General features: G+C 34.5%; 1 protein-coding gene across 3 annotated transcripts in view; it reads right to left on the bottom strand.

Annotated features, from left to right (window-relative positions):
* Gclm (Glutamate-cysteine ligase modifier subunit) overlaps nt 1-22,026 on the bottom strand; it is a 445,032-nt gene extending 423,006 nt beyond the window's left edge. For all 3 annotated transcript variants that reach the window (XM_081744100.1, XM_081744088.1, XM_081744093.1), the window contains exons 1-3: nt 21,747-22,026; nt 14,233-14,304; nt 8,089-8,221 (exon numbers count right to left, since the gene is read on the bottom strand). In XM_081744100.1, coding sequence (XP_081600226.1) covers nt 8,089-8,221; nt 14,233-14,304; nt 21,747-21,854 — 313 coding nt within the window. In that variant the 5' untranslated portion in view covers nt 21,855-22,026. The remainder of the gene's footprint in view (nt 1-8,088; nt 8,222-14,232; nt 14,305-21,746) is intronic.
* Nucleotides 22,027-23,219: the final 1,193 nt, after the last annotated feature.

The following is a 23,219-nucleotide window of genomic DNA, read 5'->3' as shown; positions in this document are numbered from 1 at the left end:
TCATCAATGTTCCTATCACATCAACAGGACGAACATATTACATAAGTGCAGAAGATGCTACCAATATCGTGTCCCCCTTCCAGAAGCAGTATTTGTAAGTATTTCTCGGTGGGAGCTTCTACATGTTGTTCTTTCATACCATCGTCTTTTTTGGACATACTGTGGTTATGTTATATCCTTGCTAATAACGATGTATAATTGGAATATTTGCCTTCTATTGTGCGAGTGTTAATTCCTACACAGTAGTGACGTACTTCCACATATCTTCTGGTGTGCTAGAACTGTTCAATTTGTGTCGTGTGAGTAGTGTTTGCAGAAATATGGACTCTTCTAAAGCGTCAGACAACAACCAGGTAAGAGTACAATAAAACTGTGATAATTTTATTGTCAGAAATAATACCTTTTTATTTATTTTTATGTTATTGTCTATATGTTGATAAGATGATGTACCAAATTATTTCGTTTTACCACCTGGGATTCACCATTTAAAAAAAATGTCACTTCGTTTTTTTTTTTTTTTTTTTTTTTTTTTTTTTTAGTATTTTTTATCTATTTTACAAGATTTTTCTCAGATTTTTGGGGTTAGGCATGCAAAAATGACGTTTTCAGTTTGTACAGATCACTTTCAAACAAGACCAAAATCATCAAAATTGATCAAATCGAGTTTCAGATATGGCTTTTTTTTCTATCGTAGGGTGTTTTTTAGAAACGGCTAATTTGGAGAAATTCGTCACTTCTTGAACACCCTGTATTCTCTGCAGTATCTATTAAAACACTCTCATATTGCATTTCTGTTACCTAGACCACACTACTTTTCAGTAAAAACAAAAACACCAGTCAAATCTGTCTCTGAAGCAACATGCATCTCAGTGAATTCGTATGAAATGACCCCTTAATGAAATCAAAATAAATTGTATCTAATCGCGTATGGCTATTTAATGCATCATACATGAAAAATGATGGGGGAAAATGGCCAAATTCACATTACTATTTTATATTCGTCTGCATCTTTCAATATCGAACCAACCTTTTATATTCCCCAAATAATTCAGTAAGCTTGTATCCTTGTGATTATAAATAAAATAACCGCTGCATTAATAATTCTGACCCCTATGTACGTTGAAATAAAATCTATTTTAAAACTAACTTATTAACAGCTATTTCATAATCTTTTAGCTTTAGGTCTGCGTTTAAGATTTCAAAAAATTCAAAGTTATTACAGTTGTACAAAGATTTTTCATTTAAATATACTAATTTAAATTCATTAGCTAGCTCTTATTAGATATAAAAGATAATTAACACAAGCTCCAGCTCTTTGCACGGAAAGAACAAGATATACGTTAAATCTATTATATAAAAATAAAAAGTATCTTGTTTGTGATCGCACCATGGAAAAACGGCTTATCCATCTGAAATGATTTTTTGGATATAGTTATCAGCTATTTCGAACTGGATTTATATCATGTTACTTTGATTAACATGCATATCCTATGGCAAGCGAGAATCATTTATGCGTAAAGTCGAGTTTCTCATGATCCTTTCAAGTCAGAAAGATGAAACTTGGTATACACTCTCCTCATTAAAACTAAGCAAACACGTGCCCAGTTTTTGAGAATTCCCGTTTTAAGGGGGGAAGGGATATTTTCTATATTTTCTTCACATTAAAGGATATGTTACCTGCTGTTTGTAATTGCATCGTGGGGAAACGGTTCAAAAGTCTGAAATGAAATTTTGAACATAATGAATACCTACCTTGAAGTGGGTATTTATCATTGTTACTTCGATTTAAGGATGTATCTTAATGGAGGAAGAGGGGTTCAATATATATATATCTATATAACAGCATTTCACAAACTGTCAAGTTAGGAAGATGAAACTCGGAATATAAATTCCTCATTAAAAATACGTGGACATGTACCACTACATTTTCGAAAATTTCCGTTTTAAGGAGGAAAGGTGGGCATTTTCTATAATTTCTTCCTTCACATTGAAATCAATGTTTGCTGAAGTTTGTGATTGCGTCACGAGAAACGGTTCAACATTTTTTCCCCACTGTCAGCACTTACCTCAATGGGATTTTATTATATAACTTCGATTAAAGGAAGCAGTATCCTAATAGGGCTTACACTTTCATTGATATGCATATCCTAAGGGGAAGAACAGTCTCAAATATTTTCAATAAACCTACTCTTCCCGTCCGAGGAACGGGCATTTCAGCTAGTATGTCATATAGTTTTGGTTTCAGGGAATTTGTTGAAGGAAGTTTAATCTCGCTAGTGTTACGTAAATTAATCTCAAAATCGCACCTAAATAACTTTACAAAACCTCAGGTCATCTTTAGCCTATCCCTGTCAATCCAACATCCATTTTCCCAGAGTCGCATCCAAATACGTTTAGTCAAAGTTGAAATAAAGTTAAATCGCTTTGCTGCACAGTGAATCTTATTTTGCGAAAATTGTCATTCAAAATTCTTGGCACTCAATTTGAGTTTTCCTAACATCGTCCCTAAAATGACTTGACTCGGAACTCAGCCAAACCACCTTCTCGTATGAGATACCTATATCCTGTATATTGAAAATTATTCATTCACAAATTCATGGCTGTATGTCTGCACTACAAAAGAAACATGTAATTATAATGAAAAAACTTTTAATTCCCCTATTCAGCCCTCTGAAGTGGAGTTCTGAAAACTCAACCCTATCTACAGCCTAGAGTATAAAGAGAATATTTGTACCAAACCTCAACATGATAGGTCAAAAAATTTCAGAAATACCTAAGTAGGGTGTATAACACGAAAACTTCAACATCTTTTCACCTTCTTCGTTGTTATATTTCACATCCTACCTTATCAACAGTCTACGATCTAAAGAGAACATTATACAAAACTTCAACTGCTACCCTCTGATGAAAAGAAGAAGAAAAAGTTCAACTTTCAACTACAGTCCAAGCTCCTTATTCCCGGTTACATCTGTGAGGAAAATTAATTGTGACCAATTTCTGCACTCGCGGATAAGAACTTCGTAAGTCAATTTTGAGTTCTGATAAGAATTTCACGTTCCTTACCTCATGGAAATTAAAATTATTATTCATGAAAGTTATTAACCGTCATTTCAATACACTAAAAATTTTAGTATGATTACTTAACGATATGCAGCATAACTGCGTGTACTGGATCTCGGTAGGCATATGTAGAGTTGCTTAATATATACAGGGAGATGCTGCATCACGTGGAGAGACAATAATCATGTTTTCGAAAAGTTGAAGCATTTAGCAACAAGATGGCGCACCAGCTCACTATAGTCTAACTGAACACGAATTATTTAGTTGTAATTTCGCTGAACTGACAAGTAATTTCTGTAATTCCGTTGTAATTTCGCTGAAACTTCTGTATGTTTTCACTTTCTGCTGACAAGTAATTGATTTTTGTTGCATATATATACAGTAAAACCCCTCTAATCCGTCATTTTTGGGATTGAGGGTTTGGTCGGTCAGAGGTCAGATTATCAGAAAATATAGAAAAATACGGATTTACAGTAAAATAAACAATCTGTTAACTCAAAAATGACTGTATTGTTCTCTACAGTAAAAACAAACGAACAGCAAGCACTAAAAATTGCACAGTGCAGTACAGAAAACACACACAACGAAAGAAACGATACAAGAGATGACGGAACACTAAAGCAGATATGCGATAATGGAAAGTAAACAATACCGCGACAGCAGTATTCGACAATGGACCTCATGAGTCACCGACGAATCGGGACAAGTTCGGTTTGAGTACGGTCGGATCAATCGGAGTGGCGGAGGAGAGGAGTTTTACTACTGTATATTTTATATATACGACATCTGTCATCACCAAATAATCAATATTACCAAGTAATCAATATTATATTTTATAACGACTAAAAAAAAGTTGTATTCTTTAATCTTTTTCATTGTGAATTAAGTATCCTTCTTACTTGAACATTAAATGAAACTTACTCAAAGAGACAAACAGACGCTTAATTAAATTATAACCAAAGACTTAGTTGCAAGCGTTGATATTCTATAAATAACCGTACTATTTCAACAGATGTCTCTGTCATTACTAATTGATACGATGGAAAATGTACTTACTAACTGTAAATTAAAAAAAAAAAAAAAATCTCGTACCATAAAACATCCAAAATATATATGATGTCTAAAATTCTTTGTCCACCCTAAATATTAAAACTTATGAAATTAAAATTAAATAGTAAGAATACTCTTTTCTTCCAATCCACAGTATGTATTCACAATTCAATTAATTATAATATTTTGCTGAATGATTTGCAGTTCAAGATAAGTAATTGAGTCCTGGCTCGAGATCGTATGTTGTTTGCATTTGTGCTACCAAAGATTTTTCATTATACATAAAACTGGAGAAAAAGAAAATCTTACTATGAAAATTTAAACTCATTTCAACACTTTCTATATACAGGATGAAAAACCAAGGAATTTCATACATGATATCTTGTAGGTAGAAGGAAGTTTTCTTCAGATGCGTAGAGGCAGAGGTAAGAGAGCAGAGGTTTATGTCTCTTGGGTGTTTTTACGATATGATATTTGTATTTGTATTGATCTTATTTACAGTAAGTAGATATACATTCTATCGAAACAAGTTGTACGGATGTCATCCGTTGGAACACATTTATAAAATTGCCGTTTAATTAAAAATTAAGTAAACTGTTCTTAAAAAAGTGATCTTTTATCTGTGGATATTTTTTATATATACTTATATTAATTACTGATTCGTTTTAGGAGGATTACATGTGAAATCATCACATATTATATCTCGACATCAGGAATATTGTTGATATTTTCACCAGAGGTTACCTTACTAATGACGTCCTAAGAAAGATTCTCAGATTTTATCGTCATCGCAATCTTGGATTTAAACTCGTTTTTATTCACTGCTGCGCGTGAAAATACAGGTTTGTAGTGCTGTAGAGAACAAGCTGCTGCATGTGGACTACAAAAGACAGTAAGTAGATGTTTACACTACCCTCAAGCAGAGATATGAGTTTTTCATAAAATAGATATAAAGGCGGATAATGCTTTGGTAAAAGGGATTTTCAAGATCTTGAATGCACTAATCAAAAGTGTAAATTTTACGAATTCGAAAACCTATAAAATTAAAGTACTTGAAACCACAGGGGTTTTCTGCACAATGACTATGGCTCCGAAAAACATTTTTTTTTTAAATATTTCGAATTTCAAGGTTAAATTTCTCAAAAGGAAAAGCAGGAAGAAATTTGGAACTTTTATCCTAGATACATCTTACTAGTTCTCAATAGAAATTATGGATTCATTTTGTAGTTTATATTGATAAACGATTTACAGGCTCTCAAAATGTTTATATACAGAGTAAGTGTTTTAACTTGAGACTACAAAGTATCTGGAGAAGTTAAGTATTGGACAAAAAAAAAAAAAAAGTTCGAAATAAAAAGTTAATGTTCTAGAAGGAGAAATTCACTTGCGATAAAATTAGCCTCCTGGGGTGGGGTGGAAAAAACTTTGAAAAATTAAACAGGGACATCCATTTTCTTATTGCTGATTCGTGTTCTACGGGATAAAACAAATATGTAACTTTTATTCGAAACGTTTTTCCAATTCATGATAGATGGCGCTGTAAACAGTAAAAACTAGTTTCAATAGGGTTTCTTCAATCGGAAGCTCCCAAGGTTCAGAATAAATCTGCAATAGTCAGTACCAATCTTTTGCGTTAAACGTTCAGTTGACTAGTGGCATGTGGTGAAAAAGATGACCCTGAATTCGGTGTGGATCCAGATAATTCAAATGAGGCAGAGTAATTAGGTGCAGTCTGCGGTAGTAGTCGCAATTCGTTACAAACATTCTGTTACATCTCTCCGTAGTCATAAAACTAGCAACACTAGTTCAATAACAACAAATGAACGTAGTTCCAAACAAATAAAGCAACCCAACGAGTGTAGTAAAAAAAATAACCAATTTAATGTGAAATACCTGAAATGAGTAGTACGCAAAATTTAAATTAAAATACACTTGAAAAATTATAAAAAAATAAACGATATACGACTGATAACGTCTTAATTAACAATTAAATTAACATGTTTTACAATTAAAGAAGTGAGTCAAATATAAACGAGTGAGCTTAATTTCACAGTATGAAACGACTGCAACTTTCAAATAACGCGAATTTAATACTCAAACTTGTGGTAGCAAATCTGTAAGTACTGGCTGCAAAAGATTGGTAAGATCGATTATATAACTTGTTCCTCGGATACATACATATCAAAAAGCCATTACTCACTATCAGTTGCTGTTTTTGTTCTATGGTGATTAAGGTTGAAACCGGAAATCGTTAATTTGAACCTCACTTCCGGTTTGAATAGAGAGTTAAGGAATAAGGCAGAATTTACTCTTGGGAAGTTGAATCGATTGGAAAACCAGCAGTTCGATATTTTTTTACAGTTTTTGCTCTACGGAAATCGGAAGTAATAGTAAATTTCAACCAATTTCGATTTTGGTAGAATGTTGTCGGTTCTTATTCCACGTTCTCTTGACATCCTGAATTGTCACTATCTAATACCATTTTTGTTCTGTGGGGATAAATGTTGAAACGGAAAATGGTTAATATAAACCACTTTCAGTTTGAACAGAGGGTTAAAGGAAGAGATGAAACCTATTCCTGGAACGTTGAATTAATTGCAAAGGACCATATCTCTATACTTCTTACCGATTTTGTTCTATGGAAATCAGTAGTGAAAGTGGAAGTAGTAGTAAATTTAAATTTCTCCCTATTTTATTACTTCCGTTGTGAATAATCATGGTACGTTGTCTTGAGACGCTAAATTATTTGCAACAAGCCGCTTCTCGCTACCTGTTACTGTTTTCGTTCTATGGTGATAAACGTTGAAACCGGAAATAGGTAATTCGAACCATTTCTGGTTTGAATTGAGGATTAACGAAGGAGATGGAACCTATTCTTGGGACGCTGAATGGATTGCAAGAAAATGAAATCTCTTTATGTTCTTTGCTCTGATACCCGTCGACGGACGAACAAAGCGGTACTATAAGAGACTTTCTAATGGTATGATCTGAAAGTCTAAAAATATCGGATAGCCTCTAAGATATCGCAGGCGTGGAACACGGAGATATGCAGTCGATAAAAGCCTTGGTAGACAACAACAATTACAACCGAACGCTGTACCTCATTGCATTGCAACATTTGAATTATCTGAATTCACGCCGAATGCAGACCAATCTCCTACCCACCTATCGCGAATCGAGAAAACGTTTGAGACAAAAGATTGATACTATTTATCGCATATTCAGTCTGGAATGAAATAAATTGATATGGATTTTCAACTTCAGTTATATTTCATTTCAGAAACCCTTCCAGCCATAGCTCTTATCCAGAAATGCCATCCTATGGTTTCAAGTACTTGTGATTTTACAGCTTTTCGAAATTGGCAAATTTTGTACTTTTGATGACTGCATTCGAGATCCTGAAAAATCCCTTTTACTAAAATATTATTATACCTTTATTTAAATTTTATGAAAGACCAATATCTCTGCTTTAAGGTAGTATAAACAGTAACTTTCTATCTTTCATATTAGGCGTGCAGCAGCCTGTTTTCTACACCATTGCAAACATTTGTTTTCACGTGTGGCAGTGAAGGAAAAGGAATCTAAATAAAACAAAATAAATGAATTAAAAAAACATAATGAACCCTTCAGTGGATCATATATGCGAAAATCGTACCTGTTGTACCTTGTGCAGTCTATCAGTCAAGAAATAGTGATTCCGTGAAAATGAAGAGGGGTTGAGTTTAGTATATTTCTTCATAACAACAAAAGTGTTCCTTACGTCCCATATCTAATTTATAGTCTATCGTATCCGAAACATGCTATAGTCTACTTCACTCTACTCGGTAAAAGCTATTTAGGTACCTCGGTAAAGAAAAAAAAAAATACTTTACTGTATGTGATTAGTAACAGAGTGAATCTACAACTAAATACATTCACTGTAAGAAGAAAGAAGGAAAAAGCTACTGCAAATGTACACGTATCGAAAATAATACTTACAACATTCTAAAGCTTCTTGTAGAACATCTCTGTCCAACTGAGATACGAAGATTTTTACACTAAGTTTCAGGTCTTTCCTTTCATTGTCCGGAGTGTTCCATCGATTGTACGGGACCTCTTCCTTTCTAACCACCTATCACGAAAAATGTAACTGTTTACAATCATTATCAAAAGCATTTATTAGCATCTCAAACCCAATTTATTACTTATCAACATACAACTAGGATTTTGTGACAAAGTGATCAGTGTTATGTTATTTCAAACATTCAAGAAGATCGTTAACAGTCATTTCGATAAAGTAAAATCTTTTAGTATAACTGATTAACGGTACGATAGGATGCACAGCAGCTAATTAAAAAGACAGTCCTCTTACTCAATCATCTGGCAAACTATAGTTTACGAATTGTTTCGAAACACTCCTCAATCCTTCGTCAGCGCACCAGAAGATTCGCTGTCCAGCACGTCTTCTGCCGGTGCCCTGATGACGGAATAAGGAATGCTTCGAAACAGTTCCAAGGAATGTGTTTGTGGATGCCTGAAGTAAAAGGATTGTCTTTACAATTAAGATATTATAGGTTTCAACAATGCACTTTTTTGAGTTATTACATTACTCTACGGATTGTTTCAATAGCTCTTCCGACACGTAAGCGAAAATTACATTGTTGGAATATTAGTAACTCATAAACATGACACTATAACAGTATATTTCACCATATTTAAAATGATATTTATTTATTTATTTATTTAAGAAGAACACAACAGGTAATTCCACCCAATTACAGTGTTCATATCAGAGTTACATAGAATAGCTGTAATATATTTGCGAAATCTATTCTGACTCATACCGTGTATATCCAGAACTTTTTTACATTTACTCAGTTTGTTGTACACTGCACCCATCCTTCACGTTGGTGACTGTTTTGTTGCATTTGTTCGAGATTTCTTACAATAAAAGAAATTTCCATTGCCCACATGTATGTTTCCACTGGGTACCCTGAGATGAAAGGCAGAGACCAAATCCTTACTATTTAATTTGTTATTTAATATTTTGTACAAAAATATCATGTCATTTAACACTCTTTTGTGATTGAGACAAATTGTGTTAAAATTTTCATTAAGAGAAGTACTATTTTCATATGTGGGGAAGATACCTGTTCTCTTGTACACCAGAAACCGCAGAAATTTATTTTGTACTCTTTCCATTCTAATAGAGTCTTTCTTCGTGTGGGGATTCCATATAATAGACGCATATTCTAATTTTGATCTAACAAATGAAAAATATAATTTCAGTAAAGCATTCGACTTATCTCAAAATGAATCCAAGATTTATGTTTGCGTCATTTACAATTTGATTTATATGATGCTCAAACGATAGTTTGTTATCGTATATTACACCCAAATCTTTGACAGTTTGTTCCCCCTTTAATTGTTTACCATCTATCTTGAAATTTAACATTTCGTTTCTTAATGAAGGACATGGTTTTGCATTTATCTGAATTTATGTTTAACAAGTTGCTCTTGCACCATTCATTTACTCTGTCTAGATCCTCCTGCAAACTAACACAGTCCTGTGCTGTTGTAATTCTCCTATATAATTTTAGATCGTCTGCATAGAGTAGTTTATGTAATGTTTTAATACAATTAGAAAGGTCATTAATGAATATTATAAAAAGTAATGGCCCTAAATTAGATCTTTGTGGGACTGCAGAAAATTGAATGTATTCGAATGACCTACAGGATTTATAAACCACATATTGTTTTCTGTCCATCAAATATGACTTCATAAGAGCAATTAACTGATCAGAAAAGTGAGAAATTTAAGTTTATTCACTAACAACGTGTGGTTTACCTTATCAAATGCTTTCGCAATATCTGTATAAACTACATCTATTTGATTATTACTCTCCAATGCATCAACTAGATGGTCAGTGAAGAAAGCGAGATTTGTTACGGTAGATCTGCCAGGAAGAATCCATGTTGATAATCCAATATTACTGGTTTAATGTGATTTTTAATGCACTCATAAATTATGCTTTCAAATATCTTTGCAAATGAGTTTAGAATACAAACCGGTCTATAATTTTGAATTTCTTTACAGTCATTATTTTTAGGAATAGGTCAAACTTTTGTAAGTTTCCATTTTGCTGGAAACGTACTGGTTTGGAGTATTAGGTTAAATAGCATGTGTAAAGATAATAAGAAACTCTCTTCACAACCTTTTATTACATATGATGGTACATCATCGATATCTATCGAACACTTTGATTTTAGTTTTCTGATTGCCATTCGAATCTTGTCGAATCTTGATCAGTTCTATTACCGCTATTTGTAACATATCAATTTTTTTATACATTTCAACTAATGTCGAATCATCTGTTTCAACTAGCAGTGCTGCTCCGTCTGTATACACTGATTTAAAGTAAGTTGCAAATGCGTTTACTATATCTTTACCACATGCTAATTCCTTACCCTCATTACACAATACATTACCATTTAAATGCTTTGTTTTACCCTTAATAAAGTTCCAAAACGTAGATGAGTCATCTTGGATTAAATATTCCGCTCCCTTAACGAAGTTTGTGTATGCGACTTCTATATCTTTTTTAATCATTTTTCGAAGTTTATTAAATTCGCGTTTTTGTAAATCTATATTTGACTTTCCGAGTCTTATCGCTTTGCGGTGACGAGCTTTCATTTTAATTTTATTTATAATGTCTAGCGTGAACCAGCTAGGATAGTTTCCGCGCTCTGTTTCTTTTTCGGAATGCATTTGTCAAATATATTATATAAGGTGGAATAAAACTTTTCAACAGCGCCAGCAACGTCAGTATAGTCACCCAGTACCTCCCACTCTACCTTTCCCAATTCGTGATATAGTTGATTGTAGTTTGCCTTACTGAAATTATAACCCATTACTTTACTTTGGCTTTTTATCTTTACCTTATTGTTCTTTGATTTTAATTAATAGCGCAGGGTGGTGTTTATCCTAAGTACGGGGGATTCTCTCTCAACCACTACATTATCTAAATTTGTTAGTACCAAATGTAGTGTCTACCTAAACTATTCTGAACATCATTGAATTATTTCAAGTCGTATAATGACATGAAGTTATTTACAACTTTGTACTGCCCCGGGGCGCTCATGAAATCGAAACCCGTGCCTTTAATGTCTGGTAAATTAAAGTCACCAAGTACAAGAAGGGTGCAGCCTGGTTGACACTTCGATTCAATGTACTGAAATATTTAATCATATTTACAACTGACAGAATTAGACGGAAAATACACAACACATATATACATTGTTACCCTCTCCCCACTTACTTTCACCAAAGGACAGTCTACGCCATTATTTAGGTTATTATATATCAAGCACACTTTATATTTATTTCTTAGTACTGCAAGCATTACCCCTCCTCCAGTACTCTTACCGATTTTTCTGTCACTACGGATTAGTGAATATCTGGCATCAAAGAGTTCTGAGTCAAAGATACCCTTATGCAACCACGTCTCTGTTATTGCCAAAAAAAAATCGTAGTTGGTTGACAGCACACTACAATAGAAGGATTCAGTTTTGCTTCTAGCGCCCGTCACATTCTGATAATACACACTTAGAAACACTTCGGAATGCACGTTGTTATCTGAAGAAGATTCTTGTTTGTGCTTTTTCCTCTTTCTTACCTGTCTTAAAATCAATCTCTGGTCACTTCCACTTGTTCCGTCGGGACGTGGCACCTGTCACTTTCGTCATTTTTCTTGTAATGACCTTGTTGCTGGTCGTTCCGGTGACCTGACTCACAGACACTGTATCCAACTCGCTCACAGTTTCTTTTGTTCCTGACGCTACTGCAATTGTAGGGGAAACATCTTCTACACACTTCAAAGAAGTGTTATTTAGGTCCTCCAATGTGAAGTATTCGTTATTGATACAAAGTTTGTCAAATCGTAAGAACGCACGTTTACCCTCGGATCTAGCAATTTTCATATGTTCTGTTAACTCTCTCCTTATTTGTCGTATATTTGCAGAAAAAATCTAGATAGATTACCGTCGGTGTACCTTTAGCTTTGAACGCGTTCCTCTAAACGTTATCTTTCACTTTGTAAGAATTAAACTTAACAATAATTGGTCCTAAGCGAAGTGCACGTTCAATATCACTACCCGAAAGCTCAATTTGAAGCTGTTCTCGCAAAAATTTCCGCACCACACTTTCACAATCCGCTCATGTTTCATTTGTCTTCACTTTTAAATTAGTGAAGAGAAGGTTATATCTTCGAGAGTAGCTCTCAAATTTATCAATTGTCCGGCGGTTATGTAGTATTTCCTCCTTCAGTCTTTTATTTTCTTCCCTCAACTCCTGCAGTTCGGAAAACAAGTTACTTGTTTTGAAATTCCTTATTGTCATCATGAAGGTCAGTAATCTTCTTTTCCATTTTCTCTAGTTTTTTAATCACACCATCCACGGTGTAGGGACCTGGATTCATCTCCACACCTCCAATCACCAGCAATACAGCAATAATAGCACCAACGAAGAACACTTTCACTGCACTTTCCCACGGTTGTCTTTTGCGCATTAGATTGCAACACTTATCGCGACTGCCTATGTTAAAGACTCCTATACGAAGCCTCCAGACTTGAATAGATATTTCCATTGTGCTACGGTTGAATGACTTCGGGAGCTCAACACAAGCACGTCTACCTGCTTCGACTACGTAAATAAACTGCACTTCGTACATTCATTTATATTGATACTTTAAAATTTAACTTGGTCTTACAATAAACTGTATATATGTTGTAAAAATTGTATATTTTTCTGACTTTCTCCCAGTCTGTCCACATACTGTAAAACCCTTGACTGTACGTTCATATGAAAACTTAATATCTTAGTATTTAGTGATGCTTTTCTTAAATAAAAATTATTTACTTTTTGGCTTGAAGCCAAATGATGAAGGCAGTGGTGGTGAGGGCACAGCCAAAATTTTCGTTTTTCCAGGAAAAATCAGCACGGGATATTCACACTGAGATGTCAAAAAAATTAGGGGAGCAGTGTCCTTCCTGTTGTACCATCAAAGTCTAGGTAACTCGTTTCAAAACTAGTCATTTCACAATTGAAATGAGTCCTGCACTGGGCGCCTTCAACTTCAATCGACCAACCACCACGTGATACTGTTCATCCTTGAGGACAGGTCCAAATACTGGACATCTCACGAGAGTGTGTTGCATACACTAATCATCAGTATACTGGACAGGATACCGAAATGTCTGAACAGTAATCAGAAAAAGGAACGAGGTGAAGTATTGGCACATTTCGAGGAAAGTACTTCCAATTTTTATTTATTTTTTTTTTTTTTTGGGGGGGGGGGGGGCTTGATCAGTGATTGAGAATGAAATCTAGTTCCATATCTATGATCCTGAGATTAAGGATAAGTCAATGAAGTAGCGCTATTTCGGGTCTCCAGGGCCAATACAGTTCCGCACCCAGAAATTAACAGGGAAGATCATGTCTTCAATTTATTGGGGCAAAGACGGTATTCTGTTATTGAACTACCTACCTCGGAACTCTAGTATCACCGGCGGGTATTATGCTAATCTACTGCACCAGTGGCACGAGGCAAATAAAACGAAACGCTGCGAAAGGTTGTCCAAAGGGATCCTCATTTGAGATGGCAATTGCCCAGCTCACACGTCTCACGTTGTGACTGTCAAATTGAATATCTCGTGATTCCAATTGATCCGCCATCTCCACTATTCGACTGACCTGATTCCCTCTGAATATCATTTCTTTCCGAACTTGAAACACCTCAAGGGACATCCCTTGCGGACATTCCTGACGTTCAATATGCTGCGGAGACCAGGTTTTAGGCACGATCAAAGGCAGTTTATTTGCAAGGATTAGAAAATCTGCAACATCGTTGTACCAAGTGCATCAGGCTCAGAGGTGAATATGTTGAATACGCTGGGTAATTTCATTCCCCTAACTCTACTCTTTCTGGACAAAGTCACGAACCTTTCAGTACCCTGTCGTTTATCTTAGATGTTATTACGTCGTCGTCGTAGTAGTAGTAGTACCAGTACTACTACTTAATAATAATAATAATAATAATAATAATAATAATAATAATAATAATAATAATAATAATAATAACATACCTGAACTGCGTCCTTCAGTGTCTTAGTTCCTTGCACAGACTGGGCCAATGTTATTTTCAAACTTTCAACAAGCTAAAAGAAAAGAAAATTATAAACATAATCATATTTTAGCAATGTCTTCTACCCATTTCAGACGTCTTGTCTCGATCTAATTGATCCGAACATATTCGATAAAAGATGCTATATCTTTCGTTTGTTTATGTATTTTTGCCTAAAGAATGAGTTTCCGAACATTCTCAACCTTAACATCCAGCTTTAGGAACCATATTTTCACATACATGTCCACGTTCCCTTAGGGCAGACATTTGTAAATATTGGAATATTTGAACGAAAACTAGTAGTTCATCAGGCAGCAACGATTGCCTATTTTAATAATCCTATTTCTTATTCACATATTGTCTCGTCGCTAACCCTTATAAGTGTATCATGTTATACTTGAAAGAAACTAACTAACTTTCAGATTTGAATGATAATTAACTCAAAGAGATCTATACAACAGATTTAAAGGTTTGATTTGTCTGACTAACAAGTTTATGAACAGATTTTTTTGGTACATCTCAATAAATATGTACTTTCTACACAGCAAGAATGAAAGTCCATTTTATAGATTTCTATACGTTAATTTTCTTTTAAATTTATTAGTTGCTGCATAAGTTTGACAGAAAATTTTAAGGATTTTCAATAGTAAAAAAAGAGTAAGGAGACAGAAATACACAAATTTACTGATATTCCTCAAGTGTAATAAGGAGATGGACTCACGAAGATCAACAAAGAAAATATGTGAATAAGAAATAGGATAATGTAAAGTACCTAATGTAAAATAAATACGCAATTGTCGTTGCTCGACGAAAAGGGCACGAGTGTTCCTTGAAATATTATCTTTGAATATATACAAATATCCCTTCTAAGGGAACATAGAGATGAGTGTTAATCCCTTCAGTGTGGAACCCGACTAAATCGCTACAAGTTATGTATAACATATACACTCATGTCCAAAATTATTGTCGCATGTCTATAAATATGTTGTTATAGGAATATAGTTTGATAACGAATTCGCCCGGTATTTCTTATAATGTTAGTATGTGTATAATCGGCAAAGACATGTATGTGGCAAATTTCATGTCAAAAGAGCAGTAAATAAGAACAATAAAACGAAAATAATTTTTTTCTTGTCCATTTAGCAACATTTTGTTTTACTCTTTCTAATCTTCGTATTTATAATTCTTTTCCTATGAAATTTACCACAAATATACATTTCCCGATTATACATAGTATCAGTATTAAAAGTACCCAGCAAAATCATTATCAAATTATATTCTTACAAGAAGACAGTTATAGATATGCGACAATCATTTTGGACATGAGTGTACCTTAACCTGTCTAAAGACGCAAGTTATTTTTATAGCACTCCTGCGAATGGAAGTTCCCGTCTGAAGATGCTACTGCAATTCTTAAGCATTTGGAAACATTTGTTGAACTTCTGTACATTTTTTTAATGGAACTTTTCCATATGACTGACCATTCGGAGCAAAATGGCGTCTTACAACAGAAATTGCGAACGTTTCTCTGATGAAGGAATGGCTGAGACTTTTCTTCGGAGTGAGAATACTGATTATAATGAGTCTTTTGACAACGATTAAGATTTTAGCTTGTCAATTAGTACTTTTACTAAGTATCCAGAGTCTTTCCATGATGATGGTAACAGTTTGAATAAGCATGTATTTGTTAATTGTCACTTTCGAAATTGTCAATACACTCAACTAGTTCCCTTCACCTTTCTGCGTTCCTTTCTGACCAGCCTGACATATCCAAGTTCACTGAACATCAGAGTCATCACTTTACAGCCAGACAAAACCACGGAGGACACATCGCCAAGGGGTACTCGCCACGAAGTTGAGGAAGGTGCAGCAGCATCGGAGGCAAGCAGATCGCACCATTGAAGGACGACCGACTCCATGTCTCGAAAATACCATTCTTCTGGTTTATCGCCGCAGACACATTTTGAGTTTGACATCTGAGTAGTGGTATAAAGGTGTAGGAGAACATCATCGTGAGAGGCACATCGTCAAGAGAGAATTCGACGCCCCTGGCAGTCCAGCAGGATTAAGATCCAGATGTTGGCTGACTCCAGTATATCCAGGCTCCTCCAGGGAAAACCTTTCATCAACCAGATGACCAGGAAGACACCAGTCTAATTGGATTTGTCAGGCTAGTGCTCATCCTTTATCTTAATCATAACCTATCTCTCTCACCTATTTCCCCAAATAGTCATTTTCAAAATTAAAACATTTGAATTTCATTTAAATTCAACCATAATTTCGCAGTAAAGTACCGTATTGTGCATCAGTTTCATCCCCAATTGCTGCATTTATTTGGCGAGTATTTTAGAGGTAATTCTGAGCTACAACTGAAGGCACAGCACCGGCACACACCAAACAGAGAAAACTGTAAACCAAATTTCCAAAATTGGTGTACCCGCAACTTCTGTAACTAGTATTGTTCGTTCGTGAATATTTTCGGGAATATGAGTAATGAATACGACTTCGTTATGTGCACAGGTACTAAAGTTAACACAGTGAAATTAGCAGGATTGTAGAGCACTGTGATCGAAAACAAACGTCAAACTTATATAAATTTGTATTTTCTTGTAAATAAAGATGAATATTTTCGGGAACATGAGAAATTACTAGGCCTATGTTGTATGTACCGGCAGTGAAAGTAATAACGCTGTAGCGCATTGTACTTGAAAATAAATGACATATTATTGCATCATATGTATGTTCTAATCATCATAAAACACACAATTGTATTAAAAGAAATTTAGTAGATATCCATTTGTAATACGTTGCGCAAGAAACATACATTTAAGACAGATACTAACTTCATTACTAAAATTCCTTTGTAAAAGTTTTTCATTCTTTTTAATCTAATCATTTCAGGCATTTAATTATATCCTTCTTCCAGAAGTTCAGGAGAGATTCTCGTTGAAGAAAACGTATCTTCTTACAAAATACGGTAATTTATAATGTAAAAGATTCGTTATCATTAAATAACTGACTTAGTAAGTATATAAAGGGTTGAGCTTGATAAAGCCTCAGTCCAAAATTAGCGGAAGACTTTTTTTTACAGTTTTGGGGTATTTGGGAAGAGCCTCACCTATGGATAAAAGCTGAAGTGAATATCTAGCATGTTAAGAATTAAATCTTATCCAAATAAGGAAACAGACAGTGGGGAAAGCCTCACGTACATGTTACGAGGACAATGTGACAAAGAAAAGAAACTTTTTTGGATGAAGCCACATACGCAAGTTGAAAGGTAATTATGAGATTGAGGTTTGATTCTTTGGGAAAAGACACATCTTCCCAACCTAAGCTTCGTTTTTCTATAAACCATTTAGGAAAACGCCCCGTATGATGTATGTTAAGTCTTTAACCCTTTGTCCTTATTTGGGCAAAGCCTTATGTCCATGCAATTTCCTACTGTTTTCTTGGGTAAAGCACCATTTTTATTGCTTATTACAGCCCTTTTACAAATACTAGGTACCGGTGCCATTGCTGTAATACGCGTAGATTTCCTGCAACATAAAATTCGCTCTCCTGTAAAATGTAAAAATTGGACTTGAGGTCATATCCAACTCAAGCCTTTATATCTCAATGTTTTAAATGCTTATTCTTTTCCATTATTACTTTTTATAGAACAATACAATTTTGTTTAAATAAATTTTCTATTTATAAGTTTCATATAGTACATTTTCAGATAATTAAAATACTTAAAAAAAATCGTAGGCCTAACTTCATAAAGCAAATACAGCTACAAAGTTTAACAACAAAAAGTAATCATAAACGTTCTTTTCGTCTTTTGCAGACACTCTTTTCGTCTTTAAAATAGATCATTATTGGTTAGTTTAACATCCCACTATCATGCACTGAGGTTAAAGGAGACTGTGATAATGAGATGAAAGGTAATGATAGAATGAAGCCGGTAGGAGGAAACAAGAAAATTTCCGAGCACATTCACATTAATGGTGCTTGTCCACCATCAAATCCAGGGACTTCAAACACCACAGAAAGATGTAACAAACAAATCATTGTATGTTTTGTAAAGATTCATAATTTTAAAGACTTCTCTAACCGTGTTTATATGTATATTTCGAATACTAATTACACAGTTACTTGCTGAATGACTTTAAAATTATGACGTTTTGCATGTAAATACTGCGTTCCAGTTCTTGGCTTGGTTAGATATCATTCGTGCGTGTTAGTTACCATTAGGAAAGCTTGGTTTGTGGTTTTTACACTAACCTTTGTAAACGCAGTATTTACATGCAAAACGGTAAAATCTTCTTAAAGTGAATGTGCACCCAGGAATTCTTGAGATAGTGACAGTGAACTTCCTTAAAATGAATTTAAAAAAAAAAAAAAAAAAAGTTTTTAAACTTGAAAATACTGGAGGCAGTCTGCAGTACAAAGGACATATATTAATATCAATAATTTAAGAGTGCTGGTGTAGTTTTAGCGCACCACTTTTTGGAATATTTACAGGTAAAAGTCAATATTTTGCAGCAGGTTTGGCAAAAACGATGGTTTTTATTAAAAAAACCAAAAAAAAAAAACTGTTTTTGTTTGTTTAAACCAGGTTTTTATGGTTTAAATGATTTGCTCTATATATTCATATCATATATGGACAGAAATAAGTTTGTTTCGCCGTGATGTTATTATGCAACAACCGGGTTATGCTGGAAGGGGTCACATAAGCTTAAAGCGGAATAAAAACCGCTTCTCGAGTTACATCCGAGAGAAATTGTCCTCCATTTGAACTCAGAACCAGGACTAATCGGCCACAAATGCGATACGTCTCCCGACTCACTCACGAAAGAATCCTGATAAAAAAAAAATACGTTATACTGATCTTTACATACTTCTTAATATAACTGTCAAGAGTCATTTCAGAAGGACAAAAAGTTAAACAGTTGCACAAGTGAAACCATTACACAGAATTACATATGAACAATTTCAAAGTACTACGGAGTACAGAAGAACTAATTTAGTTCAAGTTAGTTAACAACGATTTTTATTGGTCCAAATTAAAGAAATACACCAACTTAATCTGCATATCAATAAGAAAAGTGAATAAAGATACGAATTATTTGAGTCCACTTTGGCTCAAACTCATTTGTACGGCATTTTCGATGTATTTTATCAATAGTAAACATTGAAACGAAACAATATTTAGAATTTTTCTTCGATTGCAATTACATACCAATAATAACAACTACAAAAAAGTCACAAAATAAACTTGTAAAAAGAAGTTGTTTTCGTAGTATAATGAATGGGGAATTTAGGTCTGAATATAATACGAATAATATACGGGAGTGAAACGTGATAACCCACAAATGTGTGTTCATCAAGATTTTACAAACACTTACACTTTTACGAACATTTTTTGTTTTTTGGCTTAAACCAGCCAACCCTGTTTTGCAGGAAACGCCATGTTTATAAGGAAAAAATTTCTGCAGGCGATAGAATTAAATACAAAGTAATGCAGTTGTATTTTAGGCTTACAAGTGTAGGGTTACTAATATAAATTTATTACAAATGCTTTACGACGGATAAAATTTAAGTGAGTGCATACGAAAGATGACCCTACTAGATGCTACTTTCCACCGGCAATATATTTCTGCATTGTGTACAACTTGTACTTTATGTTTATCAGTGGAGTGTACGCGAAGTGCTATTGAAACTCGTATCATTGCCAAAAGCCACATCTTTTCATCACGCTAGTTACACGCATACTCACCACTGCTCTTACTCGATTTGGTAGCTCTCGTGACTTTAGTGGCCACCTAACACAACTTGATTTATGTTTCTTACACTGTAGTATCCGCACAGGTTTACTTCTGGCGCACTACAAGAAAGAATTGTTGAAAAATGATAATTCTTTCACTAATTTCCCTCTTACTGTCCCCTAAAATGTTTCCACTGGGCGACGTGAAAATGTCTCACTTGACATAACACTTAGATACAATTCAAGGCACCACAATAAGTAACTGTTGAAAAATTACAATTCTTACGATTTACGCCTAAATACGGCTATCAGATGTGTAACATAAAAAGTACAGTGCACGAACGAACCTGTGCTAGATGGTGAATAAAAAGCACGAATGCTATCTGAATCAGAGTAGGGCGAAGCTCGTGGGTCGGTGCGATAGCGCGAGGTGTGCCCGAAGGGAGTAGGCGTGTTAGCGATGGTGGGTATGTGCGCAAGCGAGAGTACTGGGAAAAAGTGTGTTTTGGCAATGGTACAAGTTTCAATAGTGCTTGTCATGGTTTCATACTAGTAACGCTTTACTTGTAAACATAAAATACAGGTTCTGTACATTGTGGAGAGATGCGTCCCCGGTGGAAAATAGCATTTAATAGAGAAATCTTTCATACGCACTCGCTTATTTTCTCCGTCGTAAAGCACTTGTAACGATTTTACACTAGCAACCCTACACTTGTAAACCTAAAATACAGCTATATTACTTTGTATTTAATTTTGTCGCTTGCAGAAATATATTTTTTTTTCTTGTGTTTTCGTGCAAAGTATTAAATTTTAATGTAATTCTTCCAAAACGAGGTGCGTCAAAACTTCACCTGCACCGTAGTTTTTATGGCACACATCCAGAAACAGTATTTAGACGCAACCTACAAGAATTGTAAATTCTTAACAATTAATTTCGGTGGTCTCCTTGAATTTTATCTATGCCAAGTAAGATAATTTTATGTTGCTCAGCAGAAATCTTTTAGAGAATAAGAAAGGAATTACAATTTTCAACAAATCTTTCTAGTGGTGTGCCAAAAGTAAACCAGTACGGATGTTTGTATTTCCCAGATTCTAGATATACCTTTCATTACACAAATCCTTCATAATCATTCACTTTCATTGGGTTAACTTCCATTAAACTCCCCCGAGATTACTTATATCATGTGAACCGAACAGAACTAGCGTGTGTTTTATAAACTGACGAGGGTTAACGTAAGCTACGTCTTTTCATTAACCACCTTTCTCTTTTAGCCTACAGTGCATATCTGTGGGACGTAAAACTAGAAACTTCATTTCCTTACATATAGTTTACTCACTCCCAATACTAGAGCAAAATATGACGTGTTACGCTACGCCATGATAACAATTTTCATACTCTGCTCTCGTACCAATACACCAACTATCGAAGTGTCCCCAGACAATTAGGCTATATATCGGACATATGTTATCCAGAATTCACCCTTGTACTTAAGAATTCCAAAAGCATAGGGGTATTACAATAATAAGATGAATAACTCAGAAGAGGTAATTTTGTTTTCAAGCATATTGATTTTACGTATTTTTTTATATTTTTTCCTCTTTCAAGAACAATCTAATCACTGTAATTTTAATTAGTATTCAATCAATCGCAATATTTATTTTATTTAAAATACAATAACAACTCCAAAAACATACATCATTTTTCTATTTCTCTATAAATGATTTCTTACCTCATCTGTTGGATTTTGACTAGCTTTCCTTTTAACTTCACTTAGATCCAATATATTTCTTGTATGGACAAATATCTTCTTCACATTTGGCGGAAGAGTACTCAACATCACGGACTTCAACCCTACAGCTTCTCTCTTTACACGGACTGAACTCGATTAACAGTTCTGTACGCTTTCTGAATGAAACAAAATTCTGCAACTTCAGATGACGTAACCACCCACTCAACTCAACATGAATTATGCAATCCGCAATTAAAGGAAGTACCGTGAGTAAACAAATACGTACCTCTGCAATAGCAAATTCCTCCTGTCATCGTCTGCTTACAGGTTAACCGCCCAAAAATGTGGTAATTTAATTTCGCGAAAGAGAAAAGTGATTTTTAAGCGTTTTTGTCACTGTAAGTTTCTTGATGTCATTCGACACTAAGAAATAATTCTATTTTTTTTGTTTTGTTTTAAAACACAACAAAGAAAAGAGAGAAACGTAGGAGTGTCACATGAGATTTTTGATTCATAGGCCTACTTGTGGGATTAACGTGCAGTTTTTTTTCTTTCTTTTAACAATAGCAAGTGTCACATTCATAATTCGAATAACAAACAAGTGAGTTTCGTTTCACATTCGTGAAACTACATTAATTTCCAAAATAGGCATTTGCGCCATATCGCCGGACCACTTTGAAAACTGAAAAAAGAGCACAAAAGTGTATTGCTTGTTGGACAACCACTTTCTTAACTTTTACTATTCCCAGTGGCGTATTTAGGGGGGTGGCTTCCGGGCTTAAGCCCCCCCCCCCGAAATCTTACTTAGTAGAGTAAAGTAAATGAAATATCTTGCAGAATTTTCACATTTTCAGGCAAAGCCCCCCCCCGAAAGTTAGCAAAGCCCCTCCCGAAACAAAATCGTAAATACGCCACTGACTATTCCACTTACCTCCCTTGAACTAATTCTTTCTCACAAACTTAAATAAATACTCCAATTGACCCGGTAAATTTCCTAAAAATTGGTCCGGCGATACGACACTTAACCCCCAATATATGCGAATCCAATGTTAAAAGTTAATTTAAAACAGAAGTATAGCTGACCGGCTACAATAGAGTGATAATGTGAGATAAAGAACCTATGGATCTGACGCAATCCATATAAAAACCGGTTATCACTATCCCTTACAATTAATTGCACACTGGACCTTTTACAACTTACTACTTCCAGTTCCATTAGATGAATAAAACAGAAAAAGTCTGTTCTTCGGATACTAAATCACTGAATCCATATATATTTTTTCTATATATACAGTCAGTGATGTAGTGCTAACTTTTTAGGTGGGTATACGCTCCATCCCTTGTTACACACACACACACACACACACAAATATATATATATATATATATATATATATATATATATATATATATATATATATATATATATATATATATATATATATATATATCAAAGAAAATGACCAAAACTTT

This window comes from Thermobia domestica, chromosome 2 (assembly GCF_964235325.1).
Source record: "Thermobia domestica chromosome 2, izTheDome1.hap1.1, whole genome shotgun sequence".
NCBI classification, from domain to species: domain Eukaryota; kingdom Metazoa; phylum Arthropoda; class Insecta; order Zygentoma; family Lepismatidae; genus Thermobia; species Thermobia domestica.
Note: the sequence above shows the minus strand (reverse complement) of the source record. Positions and strands in the feature narration are given on the sequence as shown.